Source organism: Rhinolophus hipposideros (assembly GCF_964194185.1).
Source record: "Rhinolophus hipposideros genome assembly, chromosome: 25".
In the NCBI taxonomy this organism is placed as follows: domain Eukaryota; kingdom Metazoa; phylum Chordata; class Mammalia; order Chiroptera; family Rhinolophidae; genus Rhinolophus; species Rhinolophus hipposideros.
Genome location: NC_138071.1, coordinates 9,830,892 through 9,847,454, shown reverse-complemented (window position 1 = coordinate 9,847,454; position 16,563 = coordinate 9,830,892). Strand labels below are relative to the sequence as shown.

General features: G+C 36.5%; 1 protein-coding gene across 3 annotated transcripts in view; it reads left to right on the top strand.

Annotated features, from left to right (window-relative positions):
- WASL (WASP like actin nucleation promoting factor) overlaps positions 1 to 13,537 on the top strand; it is a 63,460-nt gene extending 49,923 nt beyond the window's left edge. For 2 of the 3 annotated variants that reach the window (XM_081038139.1, XM_081038141.1), the window contains exons 9-11: positions 1,845 to 2,365; positions 5,806 to 5,914; positions 10,950 to 13,537. In XM_081038139.1, the coding sequence (XP_080894265.1) occupies positions 1,845 to 2,365; positions 5,806 to 5,914; positions 10,950 to 11,011 (692 nt within the window). In that variant the 3' untranslated portion in view covers positions 11,012 to 13,537. The remainder of the gene's footprint in view (positions 1 to 1,844; positions 2,366 to 5,805; positions 5,915 to 10,949) is intronic. The other variant, XM_081038140.1, reaches the window with a different exon arrangement.
- The last annotated feature ends 3,026 nt before the right edge of the window (positions 13,538 to 16,563 follow it).

Below are 16,563 nucleotides of genomic sequence, written 5' to 3'. Positions count from 1 at the left end.
TCTCTACTAAAGAAATAGATCATTTGACATGTAAAAGATTATGGATCCAGCTCTCGGTGAAACTACCAGAAATGACTGACTAATAACCTTTTGTAGTAGAATAGGGTGGGTCCTTTTCCTCTTGATTAAAAAACAACTAAATTATAGAAGTGCCAGCCTAGACAAATATCACTGGTAATATTTGAAATGTAAGTCTTAAACTGATTAAAAAGAGCTCTCTGTATCCACTTGAAGGATTTGATATACTGCCTTATACAGGAAGTATCCATAATACTTATATACCTTATGCTCTTACTTTTGCCCTTTAATAACAAAATATGTTAGAAGAGGTCTCCTTGCTTTGGATCCAGTGAAAAAGTTGGTATGCCTTAGCTGCAACACCCCGACTTCAGTATGTCTTGAGTGTAAATCGTAGTAACTTCCCTCTGTGCCAGACTGCATCTGTGTGGGATAACTCTCCTGTTCACAGCTCTGTTATTTCCAGTTATGAAAGTTTGTATTCCAGGAGACAGTAGTACCCTTGTGCATATTGGCCTTTCTGCAGACTTCATCTAAGGTTTATGATTATATGTGATAGCAGATTTAAATAGCATGTTTCCAAATGAAATGGGAGGATGCCATTTTATTTCTTTTGAAGTGAGCAGTTTTTTTCATCTCTGATATCATTTCATTATTGTTATTTGTAATTAAGGTAGGCATTTGTATTTGTATAGATTGTAGAACTATCCATCAATAATATATTACAGTTTGTATCAATAAATACAAATAGCTGTTATGGATCCTAGGATTTCTCTACTCCTAGAGTTTCATTTTTCTATTCAGTTTTTAAATGAATGAGAAAATAATGAAGTTTTTCATTGCGTAAATTGGTGTATACTGTCCGTAAAATTATGCCTCCAGAAATGTAACAAATTTATACTTTATAAATATAATATTATTTATTAGTTGTATTTTACATTTCCACTTAAGTGGAATAAGAATGTAATTATCATTACTACCAGAGTAATGTTAATATTTTTTTAATTTTAATTTTGCAGTGTGTAGAAATTTGTTAACAGTTCATGTCTCCTGGAGTGGTTGAACGTTTCATCTGAGCAACCAGCCTCTCTTAATGTCACCACTAGAATTACTGACCATCTTTTAGAAATATAGGATATTATATGTTACGTTATTATATGTTATTATAGTATATTGCATTATATATTATTTTTATATTATATATATTTATATGATATATACTGTATATTGTTATATAGTCTATAGATACAGAAAACATAGGACAAAGTATGAATATAAGTTAGGTCAAAAAAGTTTATATTTTAAAAGGAAAGGTACTATATTTGGGTTTAGTTCAGATTACTTTCAATAAATTCTAATAGGTTATAAACTACATTAACTATTTAATTCTAAGTGTAAATTAATTTTATAAAACAACTAAGTATACTTGACTCTTTAAAGAGAGAAGGAATCCGTTATTTTTATTAAAATGTGAAATAATGCTTATTGACCCAAAATGTTTAATTTCATTGTTATATTTTCGTTGTTATAAAAAGTGTTTATTTTCTTACCTTCAGAAGTGGTGCTGATTCCTAAAAACTAAATTCTACTATTTTAGGTAATATTTTTTCTAGAAACATCAGGAAGGTGACCCTTAAGCCAAGTATTTCCACATAGAATTGTAACATATCATCTGTGGTCAGGTATCTTTATAAAACAAACAAATGTGATGCCATTTTTTTTCAATCTCATATTATTTTTTTATGCATGTTGAAGTGAGTTACTTTTTCAGTGTGATGTGCATGGGGTTAAAAAACATACCTTCTTTTTTTCTCTTTTTATTTCAGCACCACCACCTCCACCACCATCCAGAGGAGGGCCTCCGCCTCCTCCCCCCCCTCCACATAGCTCCGGCCCTCCTCCTCCTCCTGCCCGAGGAAGGGGCGCACCGCCTCCACCACCTTCAAGAGCTCCCACCGCTGCCCCTCCACCGCCACCTCCGTCCAGGCCAGGTGTAGGAGTCCCTCCACCACCACCCAATAGGATGTACCCTCCTCCACCCCCAGTCCTTCCTTCCTCTGCACCTTCGGGGCCGCCTCCGCCACCTCCGCCTCTGTCTCTGGCGGGCTCCACAGCACCACCCCCACCGCCGCCACCTCCACCACCCCCAGGGCCGCCCCCGCCCCCTGGCCTCCCTTCCGATGGTGACCATCAAGTTCCAGCTCCTGCAGGAAACAAAGCAGCTCTTTTAGATCAAATTAGAGAGGGTGCTCAGCTAAAAAAAGTGGAACAGAACAGTCGACCAGTGTCCTGCTCGGGGAGGGATGCGCTTCTAGACCAGATTCGACAGGGTATTCAGCTGAAATCTGTAAGTAATCTGTTCTTTCCGTTTTGGTCTCTGTCATAGTAGGATTTTAAAGTATTTATAAGTCACCTTTGAAAGTCTTTATTTTTACTTTTTCTCCTGGTATTTTTTTAACCTATGGATTTCTGATATTTTAGTATACCATAAAGTGTGAAAATTTATACCAATACCTGTTAACCCATACTTCTACAGCAAAATGTCACCCCTGAAAGTTTCCTGGTGCCCATTCCCACTTAGTCCCACTCCACAAAAGAATCACTGCTTTGGTTTCCATCGCAGTAGATTAGTTTGGCCTATATTAGATCTTCATATAAATGGAATTTTATAATATGTTTACAATTCATTTTTCTAGACTTTACTTTTAAATAAAAGGTACTTTAAAGAAAAAATCTTTTGTTAAGCTGTGGAGAAGCAAAAATAGCCCTTATTGAAACCAATTATAATCACCTAGATAAGTTCAAATCAGTAACTTCATAAAACAAAATGATATTCTAAAGGTTAGGTGTTCTGAAATTTAGATGAGTAGTGAATCAGACTCTACAGAAAATTTAGGGTTCTAATAGAATTTCGGACAGTGATGGCAGATAGTTTTGGATTCTCTGAATTGGATGAAAGGATCATTTCATCTTCCAGACCAGAGGTTTGCCAAACTTTCTTCTTTAAAGGAACAGATAGTAAATATTTAAGGCTTGGAAGCCATATGGTCTCTGTCACAACTACTCAGCTCTGCTATTGTACCACAAAAGCAGCAGCCATAGACAGTACATAAATAAGTGGGCATGATTGTGGTTATGAAACTTTATGGGCAGTGAAATTTGAATTTCATATAACTCATATATCACAAATGCTCTGTTGATTGTCTTTCACCCATTTAAAAATGTAAATACCACTCTTAGCTTCAAGGGTATACAAAAATGGGACAGGCTAGGTCTGGCCTCTGGGTGATTGATCGTTTGCCAACCCACCTGGAGCCTAAACTGCCTGCATTCAGAACTTCCTTCTTGGACTTTCTATGTAGTCCCTCAGTTCCAAAAGGCACATTTGCTTTGCAGGCCTTCAGACTGGTCATGGATGGTTTTTTTCTGTGCAGTAAACGGAGATGAAAGAAGGAGATTTTAATTGAAAATTGTTTTGCAGTGCAGGGAACTATGGTGACTTTGTCAGAAGTTTTGGCTAGGAAGAGAATGATGGGTAGGGAGCATACGAGTTGAGTGCAACTAACATTAGCATAGCACAGATTTAAGAAACTTCTAATTTTTAAAATGTCTGACTCTTGTTGACATGTCTTCAGGATGCTACATAGATCAGCCTGTGAACAGTCACCTCTGGCCCCTCTCCCCATTTAGTTCAGACTAAAGGTTCCTCAGGAGCAATTGAAGAACTTAGAATAGTTGTTATTGGAAAGATACCAGTTATTAGACACCAGTTATGTTCAGTCACCAAAGCCCAGGTGAATAGCGTATTTTAAGTCATTTACTTTCAGTTTTTCCCCTGTAATCTGTGCCCATTTCTTTGTCACTCATTCCTGTATCTCACATTTCTAACCTACCTTTTTTCTCTTTTCTATTTCCTCACTCTTTTACAACCAACTCTTGTTTCTTTCTCTCATTTAGTTATAATAAGAAGGTATTTTATTTTTAATGAATACAATTATGTCCCCTTTTGTTAAACAGTTGGTGAGTTGTTTTTCCTAATTGCTTTCCCCATCAGTTTCCCCACCCTAATCTTCCCCCCACCCAAAAAAGGGAGAGAGAAGAAAAACCCTATAAATTGTCCTCTAAATTTCTTTTTAGAGAATAAAAATGTTCCCCTAAACAGTTTTTAATGTTTTAGAAACATGTTTTCCCTTCTAACAGTAGGACAGTAGGCCATTTTCATCCTAAATGATCACTTTCCTTTTGATTGCATTGTAGTATTATAAAGTGCATAATCAATGAATGATTGGTATGTTACACATATAATCTGAGTCCATAATTTTACTTCATTTTTAAAAAGATAACCAATCTGTGGTTGAAATCTCTCTGGCCATGTTTCTTTAACTATTCTATGTAAATCATCAGTTTAGTCGGTGATGAATATGACTAACCACAGATTTACTTTAAAAAGCTGGCAGGAAGTACACAAGTCTTTACTTACATGCATTTTGAATTCTTTGTTCCTGGTACTCAGATAGAACCATGTCACTGAGCGCTTCCAAAACAAGTTTGTGACAAGGTTGTGTCTTGCTGTGCTCAAGGGGAGTCCCACTGGGTGCTGCTTTCTGAAAGTCAAAGTTCTGAAACTATGGCTGTCATCTTTTTTTGTTTGTGGCACTTCTGTAACAGTAATAGTTAATGTACAGTCTCTGAAAACCTAAATAGTAACGAATGGGTCTCTGTCTTGTTGGGAAGTATTAATACTTTGAATATTTTTAAAAAATCTTTGAGTCCAGAAAGAAAAGAAGTGTTAGGAGAAGAGTTGTAAAGACCAAAATGAAAAGTTTATCCTAATAAAGTAATTTTTCTTTGGGAAATGATTTAGAATTTCAAATTATAGTTAATACCTTTCTGTCGTAAAACCTGTATAATTATTTAGTACAGCTGTGCTGTTTCACTTTTAATTATACAAATATTAATATTTTTACATGTATAAATCCAGGGACAAAACAAAATGAATGTTGTGTCTGAACAACTGCTCATTTTAGTCATTGTGCACTTAGAGCACTACTTTCTAAATTGGGATTTTTTTCCTGAAATCTCTACAGACTTCTGTATTTTCTCTTTTTTAACATGAGTGTTGGATTTAAGGATAATTTTGTGTAGAAATTAGATTTTAATGGGAATCTTTGATATGAATACTTTTTCCTCAAAGTGTACTCCGTAGCAGAGAGAAGTACTTGAGTTAGAATGAGTTCGTTGTCTTGTGAGGGAGGCACATTGTGAAAGCTACCCAACTCGTCTCCTTAAAGAGAAGTTCTATGCTATGAGAAGGGAGGTGCTTTTTGAATTATTAATAACGCTGAGTGTTTCCAGGAGAACGTAAGTCTCAGCAGCTGCTCTCATGTATCTTAATTGTGCTTCTCACCTAGCAATTCTAGGAATCTCAATATTACTTTAGTGTTATATTCAATGGTGTCGCCACCGAAGGCTCGTGTACAGAAGTACCCCTGGTGCAAAGGCAAGTGTCACCAAGAAAGGGTTTGATTGTTAACCTAAATTTGACGCTATATTGATGACTTCAACATTAAGAAGGGAGGAAGTATATCTTGAATAATTCTTTTAAGTAAAGCAGCAATTTATTTCTTCTTAGTTGAATTAACCCTGTCCTGGGTTTTGTTTGTTTGTTTTGTTTTGTTTTGTTTTCCTTTTACATTAAGAACTAATTCTAAGAAAGTAAGCCTTTCTGGAGACAAAAATTGTTTGCTAAGGATTTAGTACTGAATTTTGCTGACTTTCTTTTCCAAGGTATCTGATGGCCAAGAGTCTACACCACCGACACCTGCACCCACTTCAGGAATTGTGGGTGCGTTAATGGAAGTGATGCAAAAAAGGAGCAAAGCCATTCATTCTTCAGGTATGTTAGCGTGTGTATATGTATAGTGAATGAATTTGAATGTTTGAGCTCTCTTTTTCTTTTTCTTTTATGATTCAGTCTGTAGTAGCTTTTCCCTGCTATCAATAACTTATTGATGTGGATTCTGGGCATATTTTTAATAGATGTCAACCACTGTGACTAGTGTAAAGCTTAATGGGTGTCAGGGTACCACAGCCATAACCATAAATTGAAAGAACAGCTTTGGAAAAACAGCAGTTTCTTTTCCTGTTCCGAGCAATACAGATAGAATGCTGGCAGACAACCTCTAAACAGGCTTGCAATTCCTGGATCTCATTCCTGACATTCCTGTGACATAAACATATCCAGGCAGTTCCTGGATTTATGAGAGTTCGGGCTGAGAAATTAAGTGGTTAAATTAGATAATTTACACCGTTTCTGGAGTTTGCTAAAGAATTCAAAAGTTTTTTTTTTTTTTCTGGTTTTTTGGGGTTTTTTTGTGGGGTTTTTTTTGGTCTTTTTTGTCATTTCTTAAAAAGATTTATTTGAATAAACTACTACCTATTTTGAGGTTATTATTAAGCATATGCACACGACATGCAAGTAAATACTGCTTTTTACAAAGAGTAAGGATATGGGTTTCGCTGATGTAGGAGCTGAGGTTTACTGAAGAGCTTCTCCAGCATGATATACTAGATAGAAACAGATCTTTGCTCTTATTAAATCATCATTTACTCATTGGACCTCAGTGTTCTTATTTGTTATGTAGAGAAAATTCATAAAGCATATGATTGATGTGAGGGTTAAATAAAATAAATAAAATGTGCTATGCTGCCTAGCACATACCACGTCTCCCCAAAAGTAAGACCAGGTCTTATACCGCATTTGTCTGAAAATAAGACCAGGTCTTATATTAATTTTTGCTCCAAAAGATGCATTAGGGCATATTTTCATGGGATGTCTTAGTTTTTCATGTACAACAATCTACATTTATTCAAATACAGTCATGTCATCTTCTTCTGGAACATCGTCATAACATACTAAATGGGTCCGTCTGACTGATCTTACCTGAGGCTTATTTACAGGATAGGTCTTATTTTCGGGGAAACACAGTAGTAGGTTTCAATAAATGTTTTTCCCTTCTCTTTGTTTCTCTAAGGATGTAGATATCTGTGATCCTCGAGCAACATTTGTTTTCCTTAAGTTGACATAGTTGTTCCCTTACTGTGTTACAAGGATAGAATAGGCTGATTCAAACCACAAATATTTATTGTGGAGTAATTATAAAATAATAAAACAATAAAAATCCCTGTCTTTGTGGAGAATACATTCTAGTGAGAGAGAAAAACAAACAATAAACAAAATAAGTTAGAAAATTATATAGTATGTTAAATGGTGATAAAAACCAAGGACAAAAGTTAAGCAGAGAAGGGAGGTATAAGGAGTTACAAGCAGTGGGAGGGAAGTTCATTTTGAAATGGGGTGATGGTGACATTTGAGACGGTACCAGAAGGAAGCCATGTAGAAAACTTGCAGTGTGTTCAAGTGGCAGTAACAGCAAGTGCAAAGTACCTGAGGTTGAGAAACTGAAGGAGTCAGTATGACTAGAGCAAGGGTGGGAGGGAAAGAAAGTGAAGGAATGACGTAGAGGTAATAGGGGCCAGTAGTGAGGCTGTGGAGGCTATGAGTGTGATGGCAAACAACGGGAAGGTTCTCAGCAGAGGCAGAGATCCAGGCAAGACGTGATGGAGATTTGAATCACTGGTAGCACCAAGGAGAAGTGGTCGGACCCTGCTTATAGTTTGAATGCTGAGGTCATTTGGGTTTGCTGATGGAGTAGAAGTGATGTTTGAAAAAAAGAGAGGAGTGAAGAAATGACTCCCAAGATTTTTAACCTGAGCAACTGAAAGGGTGAAATTTTCATTAATGAAGTAAGCAAAGACTTAAGGAGGAGCAGTAGGTTTGAGAGGAAAGATTAGGAGTTTGGTTTTATACATACTAAATTTGAGATACTTATTAAAAATTCAGATATAGGTATTGAGTAGGCATTTGGTTATGGGTCTGGAATTCAGGAGAGAGGTCTGGACTGTTAATATACATTTGATTGTTATTAAGATGTACTTGGTATTTAAAGTTATAGAGCTGAGTGATATCAGCAAAGAAGTGGATGTAAATAGAAAAGATCTGATGAGATCTGAGGGCTGGAGAATGTGGTATCCTAGAAGCAAAATGAAGACATTTTTGAATGAGGATCAGGGTGGCCTTCTGGGTCAAATATGTCCGATAGGTTGAGAAAACCAGGGAATATGTGTTATTAAGCTTTAGTTTTAGCTACGGTAGGTCGTCGGTGACCTGGAAAGAGCAGGGTCAGTGGGTTCATCAGAGAATAGGAGGGTAGAAAGGGTTTGGGGACTGCCTGCTCTGTTTCTTTCGTGGCTTCCTGTCGATGAGGTTCCTCCTGTCACTGGAATTGTAACTGGAGTTGGTAGCTTACCAGTATGTCAGTTGTAATTTTACAATCTTTCTTTAAAGATAGCCTTTGTTTTCCTAGACTTTCTGCTTCCCTGAATGTTTATAAAGAAAGCATTTGTCTGCTAGTTTACATTCTTCTAAATGAGCAGACAAGTAAACTTGTCTCTTGAAAACATGATATTCTGACCTGTTTGGTGCTAAAAATTTAGCTGAACTGTTCTTTTAAGACATAGCAATGGATGTGGACATTACTATTAAAATATGATTATCGTATTCAGTTTATCCACACGCGGCTCAGGACAGGTTGAGGGTGGGAAAAGTTGCTTATCCGTTGATGTATCACCAAATAAATACAGTGGCTGTCACAAAGAAGAGATATTATTGAACTGTTGAATCATGTGGCAGAAGCTTGAGATGGCAAGAGAATTAACTAAGACTGTTGAGAGTAAATGCACTTTACTAATCACCACCAAGTTCAGGCTGGATAGGAAAAGAAAAAGAGGTAACTTCAGATGGAAAATTCACACACTCAGGGAGATTCTTGATAGCTGCTAATGTCAACAAGATAAATAAAAGTTCCTTCTTCTGCTCAGAGGAGGAGAATGTAAGGTTACTGTGAAATATGTGATAATGAGACAGCATTCTGTTATGAAACCTATGGGTTCTGCTAAATATTCTATAGTAAGATTTTTTATAGTTTTAATTAGCATTATGTAATAGCCATACTGATATAATGAATGTATAAGATGGTTTTTACTTATTTTTGGACCCATTTCTTTTAACTATTATTGTTCCTGTGGTAGTCCGTGATGATAGAATTATTAGCTCTTCCTCTTCCTAACCATGGGTGCTGATAAACGCTTGTCTGCGTCATCCTCTAAGGATGCTCCGCATTGGGCATGCTGGGTACGTTTCTCCAGGTGGATTCTGCAAAGTAAGTCAAGAAAAAGCATTTGGTAGCAAATTGTTTCTCTTACTAGAAAAATAAACAGGTTAGCATGAAGTTGATTAAAGTCCTTTCCAAATAAATTCTGTAACAATTTAGAGCTAACCATCAGACTTAATTAAATTTTAAAAATAATAGTAATAACAATAAATTATTTTATTAGGGCAAAGGGAAGACATTTTTGCTCCTTTGGCTTCTGTTAATTTCCAAGTTCTAATACTAGAGTTCAAGTATTTATTTGTAGACCCCTTCCATCAATCTATTTTACAGGAGGAAAAAGATTGTTTTGTTTTCTGTACCTCTGGCCCACAGATATGTCTCATATTCAGTCCCTGCTGGCTCTTTACTAAAGCATTATCAAGTGCTTTACAAACTTGGCCTTCATGGTCTTATGCGGTATATAGTTATTAACAGGTCAGTAATTATGGAAAGTTGGTATAAAGTAGAAGATACTCATAGAATTTGGTGATATCAGTCAACACGTGTTTATTGAGCAGCTTATCAGAATCACTGTTCTGATGCTTAGGAGTCAGTGATAAATACGACAGGTAAAGCCCCTGCTGTCGTGGAGCTTCCATTCTAGTGTGAAGACAAATTCATAAACAAAGTAGAAGAATTTCAGGTAGGAGTGTGTGTTGTGAGGAAAAGAAAATGGGAGGATTACAGATCTTGGGGGACGGTTATAGTTTACATAGGATGGTCAGGAAAGGGTCTCTGCAGAAGTGGTTTTTGAGTGAAGCTAAATGATGAGAAGACTCATCGAGACAGAAGGTAGAGCTACAGCAAAAGCTCTAAAACAAGAATAAACTTGGCATGTGTAAGGGACAGAAAGAAGGCCATGCATCTAGAAACAGTGAATTGAAGGAAAGGGCATTACGAGAAAAGTTTGGTGGGGGGGCAGACAATAACTGGACAAATCACGTAAGGTCTTGTAGAGTGAGGTAACACATCAGATGTTATCCAAGTAACAATGGCCACCCACTGGAAGGCTTCTACAACGATAGAAACATGAGATTTTTAAACTTAGAATTTAAATACCACTCTTATTTGCTCTAAGGCAAATGGCCTATAGAATTGCAATAATTTAAGCAAGATAGGATGGTGGTGTGGAAGTGGTGAAAAGAAATAAACTTGATGGACTGGATGTGGGTGGATGGTGAAAACAGAGGAATCAATAGTAATTTCTAGGTTTTTGGCCTAAACACCTGAGAGAATGGTAATTGTCAGAGGACACACTAGGGTGGTGGGGAAGAAGCAGGTTGAAGGAGGAGATAAAAACTTTAGAAGTTTTGAGTTTGAGAATCCATGTGAAGAATACAAGAAGCCATTGAATTTGCTATATTCAGTCTAAAATTTTGAGAGGGCAACCTAAATATGATTTTACACACAAACACAGAGGTTGGGATTTGTGATACAGATACTAAGGGATAGAATTCACGTCTTATGACTCCTTGCTCTAGTCAAAAACCTGTCAGACTCTTTAGATGTGTTTTATTAGATCCATTTTGAACTATCTTAATAACTGTATTCCTCCAGGTATCAAATGGTTTGTGTTTCAGAAGTTGAATAATCAGAGAAATCACCCAAGAATTGTGTAATATTTATTTACACATAGGTTTTGTCTTGATTTTTTTCTAGATGAGGATGAGGATGAAGATGACGAAGAAGATTTTGAGGACGACGATGAATGGGAAGACTGATCTATATATTATATATATATTTTTAAGGTGAAGTACTAAACACTACTTTCTGTCTATGGATTCTGTAAAATTATCATGTAAATGTTCTACCAATTTGCTGTATATTTTTGTTGCCTTTTTTGCTTTTTTTTTAATTAATCTGTGCAATACCTCATTTATTCTGTAAAGGTTTGTCATAATCCTCTACAAAGCTACTCCCTGTTGTTGTGTGCAAGTTTACACCGGGATGCTCACTGAATTTGTGAATATTTTTCATTCCATCAACAAGGGAGTTTAAATATAATATGTGAGACTGACAAAAACCTTAATGTAATTTAGTTATGATGCCAGAAGGAAGACACTATTTTCATACCCTACTTTTTCTGTACCTAAATTTTCTTATTAAGATCTAGTATACGCTACATTCTTTTTTAAGTGATGCAAACCTTAGTTTAGTTAACCCCTTCGTTTTGAACACAATGCTATGTGAATGTTGAAGCTGATACATTGCACAGTTCTCTAGACATCCCTACACTGATGCAGTTTCTCAAATGTTAGCAATATGGTCTGCAGAAATCACTACAGAGATGCTAGTCGGGGAAATGGTGACACACCTGTGACAAAGCATTGGCTGTTGCTGTGTAGCAGTGGCATTTGGAGGCTGGATTCATAGGAGCCCTTACATACCTGTACTTGACTGAAGTTACTTTTATGTGATAGCAAATGTGGCAGGCTCTTTTTGGCAAAAATTTAAGAAATATTTTTGGTGTTATTCTGAAACAAATGTTACTTAAAGTGTTCGAGTCGGGGCAGCAGCGGTCTTGGGGATAATTTTCTTCTATATGAATGAGACTATACATTATGATTACTTCAATATTTGTTTAAGTATGCTATAGAAAATCAGACCATTATAAAAATAAGAAATTAAGTATTTTTATTTTGCAATCCATATGGATCAAGGATCAAGGTATTCAAAAATAACAACCCTAAAAATCTAATCTAGTTGGCAAAGCTATTCACTGTAATGCTGAACCTACTATGCTATTTTTTTTTTTAATTTTTATAATTTCTCAAGGTTTTTTGTCAAATGTCAGGTGAAGGGTTATATTTGGAACACGTAACTCAATGATAGATTAAAAAACAACAACTTTACAACCTGCACATTTGTTATGTATACTAAATGATGTGTTAAAATTAGGGTTTCCTTGCCTCTCTACAATACACTAATCTGCCTAAAGGTGGTTTTCATATTTATAATGCTAGTTGTCATACCTACCTACTTTAAATTTAGGTAGAAAAATGATCTGATTTAAGTACAGACACATTTTTTTCTCACATTGAGTCATATGCAGAATGTAGTTCCAAACGTATTTCATTACTGTAGTCACAATAGCCCACTAAAAATTAAGCTCTATAGAATTATACCGACCAAAATCTAGTATTGGCGTGATCTTGACAGGCTGGACCTGCGAGATGTGGCTTGAATTTTCACCAGTTATCACATAATCTCTCGTGATCATGCATCTCGTTCTCATAAGAAGTAATTTAAAAGGTTTTGTTGCTGAAAGCAGTAAGTGGTGCAGTAAAACAGTTAAGTTATTCAAAGAATGTTCCGTCTTTGCAAGAGTAATTTAAGCACATGGGAAAGATTCTAGACTTTTTTGTTTTTTGCAAAAACAGTGCCCTCTGCTGCTGGAAACCTTTTTCTGCTTACTGCAGTTGTATTGTGGCTTGAGCTTAGTGCGTGCTGTGGCTGCACAGCCACCGACCAATAAAACGAGGAATTTGTGCAAGTGGGAAATGGAGCAGTATAATTACTACAAGTGATGTTGAACATTTTCCCCTTTTTTGACGTTATAAAAAGCATTTTAAATATCCTAGAAATGTCTTTAAGGTAATGCCAATGGAAGATCTTTCTTAACTTTTGGCCAAGGAATTCAGGGTTTTCCAGCTGACTTTGGTCTGATAAATATTTATCAGGAGCTACTCTAAGCAGAGGATATCAATTCTTTGACTTGGAAACACAACTTTGAACTTGTAAGATGGGTGTAAAATTTGCCAAAGGTAATTGAGTTTATTCTTAAAGATAAAAAGACTTTCTGTTGTTGTTGCACAAAGTCTGAATTACTGTTGGTTGAAACACAGCCGCTGTGGTGTTCGGTCCGGGCACGGTGCCCGAATCACTTTCGACGCGAAGGTTGCATGCTTCAGTCCTCCACTGCGTTGCACTGTGGGCAGCTCTGTACCTGCAGTGGCACTGCCAGGCAGCCTCCGCTGTGTGCTCCAGCTAAATGATTGTCTGACAGCCCTCACATTTACCAACCTAGCATGAGGCTTTTTATATCTAAGTGCTACGTGATAGACAATTTCAGCTAGCCACATATTGTATGTATGAGACTCATAAAGACGGTCAATCATTCGTTTCCATTTATCAACTGAAATTTTGTTTAGTATGTGAACTTTTTTTTGAAATGTATAGTGGATAGGATGTTGCACTGGTGGCAATTCATCATGGAGCATAATAAAATTAATTTGACCCAAATATATAAAATAGTGTGTTATTCATTGCTAAGATTAAAATGGATAAGAAATCTCTTCAGCTGTGTAGTAAAGGTACACAGCGGTGAATAATAATGGTTGGAGTTGTCAGGAGACCGCCAGCCCGGGAGTTAGTGTGCCGTTAAATAAACATGGTGAACAGAAGAATGTCACACCCCGCTCTGCTGGGAAACACGACAGCTGCTCAGCAGCTCCCTGGAGGCCTCTGCTGTGGTTCAGAGCATTCCCAGCGCAAGGTCAAACCGAAACCCTTTCACTGAGCAGAAATGTGAAGTTTCCTAATTCAGAATGATGCTGTCATTTACCGGTGTAGTTTTCAGTAAAAGCCAGATATAACAGTTCATGTGGGACCGAAATAGCTCCTCATCAACGGTACTAAAGATGGCATTTACTTTAAACAGGAAACTCAGTTTTTGATAAACAGTTTTTTGTTCTGCTGACCCTGGATGGCACAAGTGGGTGTCTGACAATTAAACTAAGTTATGGAATCCAGTGTGTAGGATGCTACAGAATGCCTTCTTAGAGCTTTAGCCAAATTTAACGAACATTTCAAGAGTAATATGTTCTATTAAAAAATTGTTTCTATTGTACAAATATGAACACTTAAGAATGTATTAACTAAACTTGACCAAAAAATTTTAAAGAGAAAAGTGCCTCAGAATTTCTCTTGTCACATTTTATTTATCTAATCAACAGAGAGATTCCTGAAACAACTTACTCTTTTTTTAGAAGCGGAGTCCTTAAAGGACGACTATAGAGATAAAGCCTGTTTACAGTACAGTGGGGAACACTTCATGCAAAAGCTGAGAAATTTTGCTTTGCACGCTTTTTTTATTGACATTGTCACCTCTTACCTCCAAAAGACAGCATTTTCTTGTAATCTCTTGGTCGTTTATTCATGGTTGTTTTTTTTTAACTGCTTTTCATGAAGCCACTGAGAAAACGTGTAGTAAATTAGTTGCTGTGAATATGATGGGAAAAATATCTTGCAGCTCATGCTATGTCTGCCTTTACTTCTCTCTGATAATATGGTATCATTCATTGCCGTGGAGGGAGCCCATTGGAAATTTTGGCTTTATAACAAAACATATCTAAATGAATCAGCCATAGATCTTTTTTCTGTAAATATACATCAGTGGCCATACTAACTATTGATACGGTATTTAATTTCACAGGAATCCATTGTAAATGTAAACTGGCCATGTGCTCCACCAATAAAATTGACAAATCAAGATAGGAATAGCACACAACTATTTTGAGTAAAGTAGATAGTAGCTTACAGGTGGTTTTTAGTTTACTCAGATATTTTTGTATTAGGGAATTTCTAGTAAATCTGAAGTGGTCCCTTCATTTTTAACTACAAAATTTTCTTACACTTACTTTAGTAGGGATTTTTTTTTAACTTTCTATATAAGAGTAAGTTCAGTTCTAATAGTATCAAATTGCATTATGGCACTTGAAATTCCAAGTGTCATATTGACACTATTTCCTGTCTTGAATTGATTGGCATGTCTTGACCCAAATTCAATTTTATCTCAGTGATTTCTCGATGTGTGAGGATTTTCATCAAGGCCTAAGTATAAACATTTTTTTTAAGTACCAGTATCACCATATTTAAACAACTCTTTATTAAGAGTAAATATGTGATGGGCGTGAAATATAACAGTAGGGGTAAGCTAGGTGCCCTACTCCCTTAAATCTGAAGTACTTATTTAACAACTGAAAGACAGTTGGAGATCAGGTTACATTAAGCCCTCATTTTCCAGATGAGGCTACCCACATTCAGAGTGGTTGAGGGGCTTGCCCCGTCAGTTAGCAGGAGCTAATATTTGAAGCCAGATCTGACTTCTAGTTCAGGTACTCTTTTTTTACATGCACCATAATATTGTTTTATCCTTGTTTTTTTTTTCTTTTCCTTGTCTTTTTCTATTTTTCTTGAATTATGGATAAATTGCAGATTTACTTTATTTCTGGAAGATTTATGGCTATAAATTTCACCCTTCCTCACATGTCACCTGGGTGTTGATAGAAGCCACCAGCACCCTGTTTCTGACTCTGCCTGGGAAAGCTGACTGGCTTGGGGAGACAGCCAGCCTCTGACTCTGAGGCATGTGATCATACTTTGGCTCAGTGATGGCGGTCACACATGGTCCAAGCATTTGGTCATCACCAGACAGTCCTGTCATTTAGTACTATGTTGAAATGAAATTGAACTTTCCATTCTACATCCAATTATTTTTGTTCCTTATGGATGTTTTTAATGGGCCTTTATTTAAACATAAGTGTTTTGTAAATTCACAATAAATTTGCCTGACAGAACATTAGCTTGAGAATGTATTAATCTTTCTGTGTAATTTTCAGTCAACAGCTGCACTGTCAGTTTAAAGACCGGGAGTTCTTCCAAGGAGCAGGAGGACGAATGGAACACTTGAAATCCAGCTTCCTGGTTTTCTTAGTAGGAAGAGGGGAAATTCTAATTTGGTGGCCGGTACTTTACCTTTATTGGAAAAAGGGGAACTAAAACATAGCTAGTATTTGTGGTGTTGAAAGGAAACAAATTAAGTGAAAAGAAAAGGCATTATGTCCAGTTAACGATAGGGAAACAAATACGAAGCTGTTCAGAATGTCTCAATTGTGTAGTTGCCTACAAGACAACGAATTAGCTCCTTAAATCAGCTTCTGAATCTGGAAAGAAACCACCTTCTCTCTCGCCCTCTCTCTTTCAGGATGGGAGTCTAAGCAGGCAAGAATAGAAAGAATCTGTACAAGCAGATTTTTAAGATTGGTGATTGGGAGAACACTGAGCATGTAAAATTAAGTGTATTAGAACCTCCATTTTGAAGGATGGAATCTAGTTAGGAAGAAGCTCATGAAAGAGTATGTTTTCTGTTTGTTTATTGAGCAAGGATGTAAATGTAAAAGGGCCCACTTTTTCTTGGTTGTATACTCAGCTAAAGTTCAGTCTACACTAGTTCATTCAAGTGGAAAATTCAAAAAATGCTTCTTTTTTATTA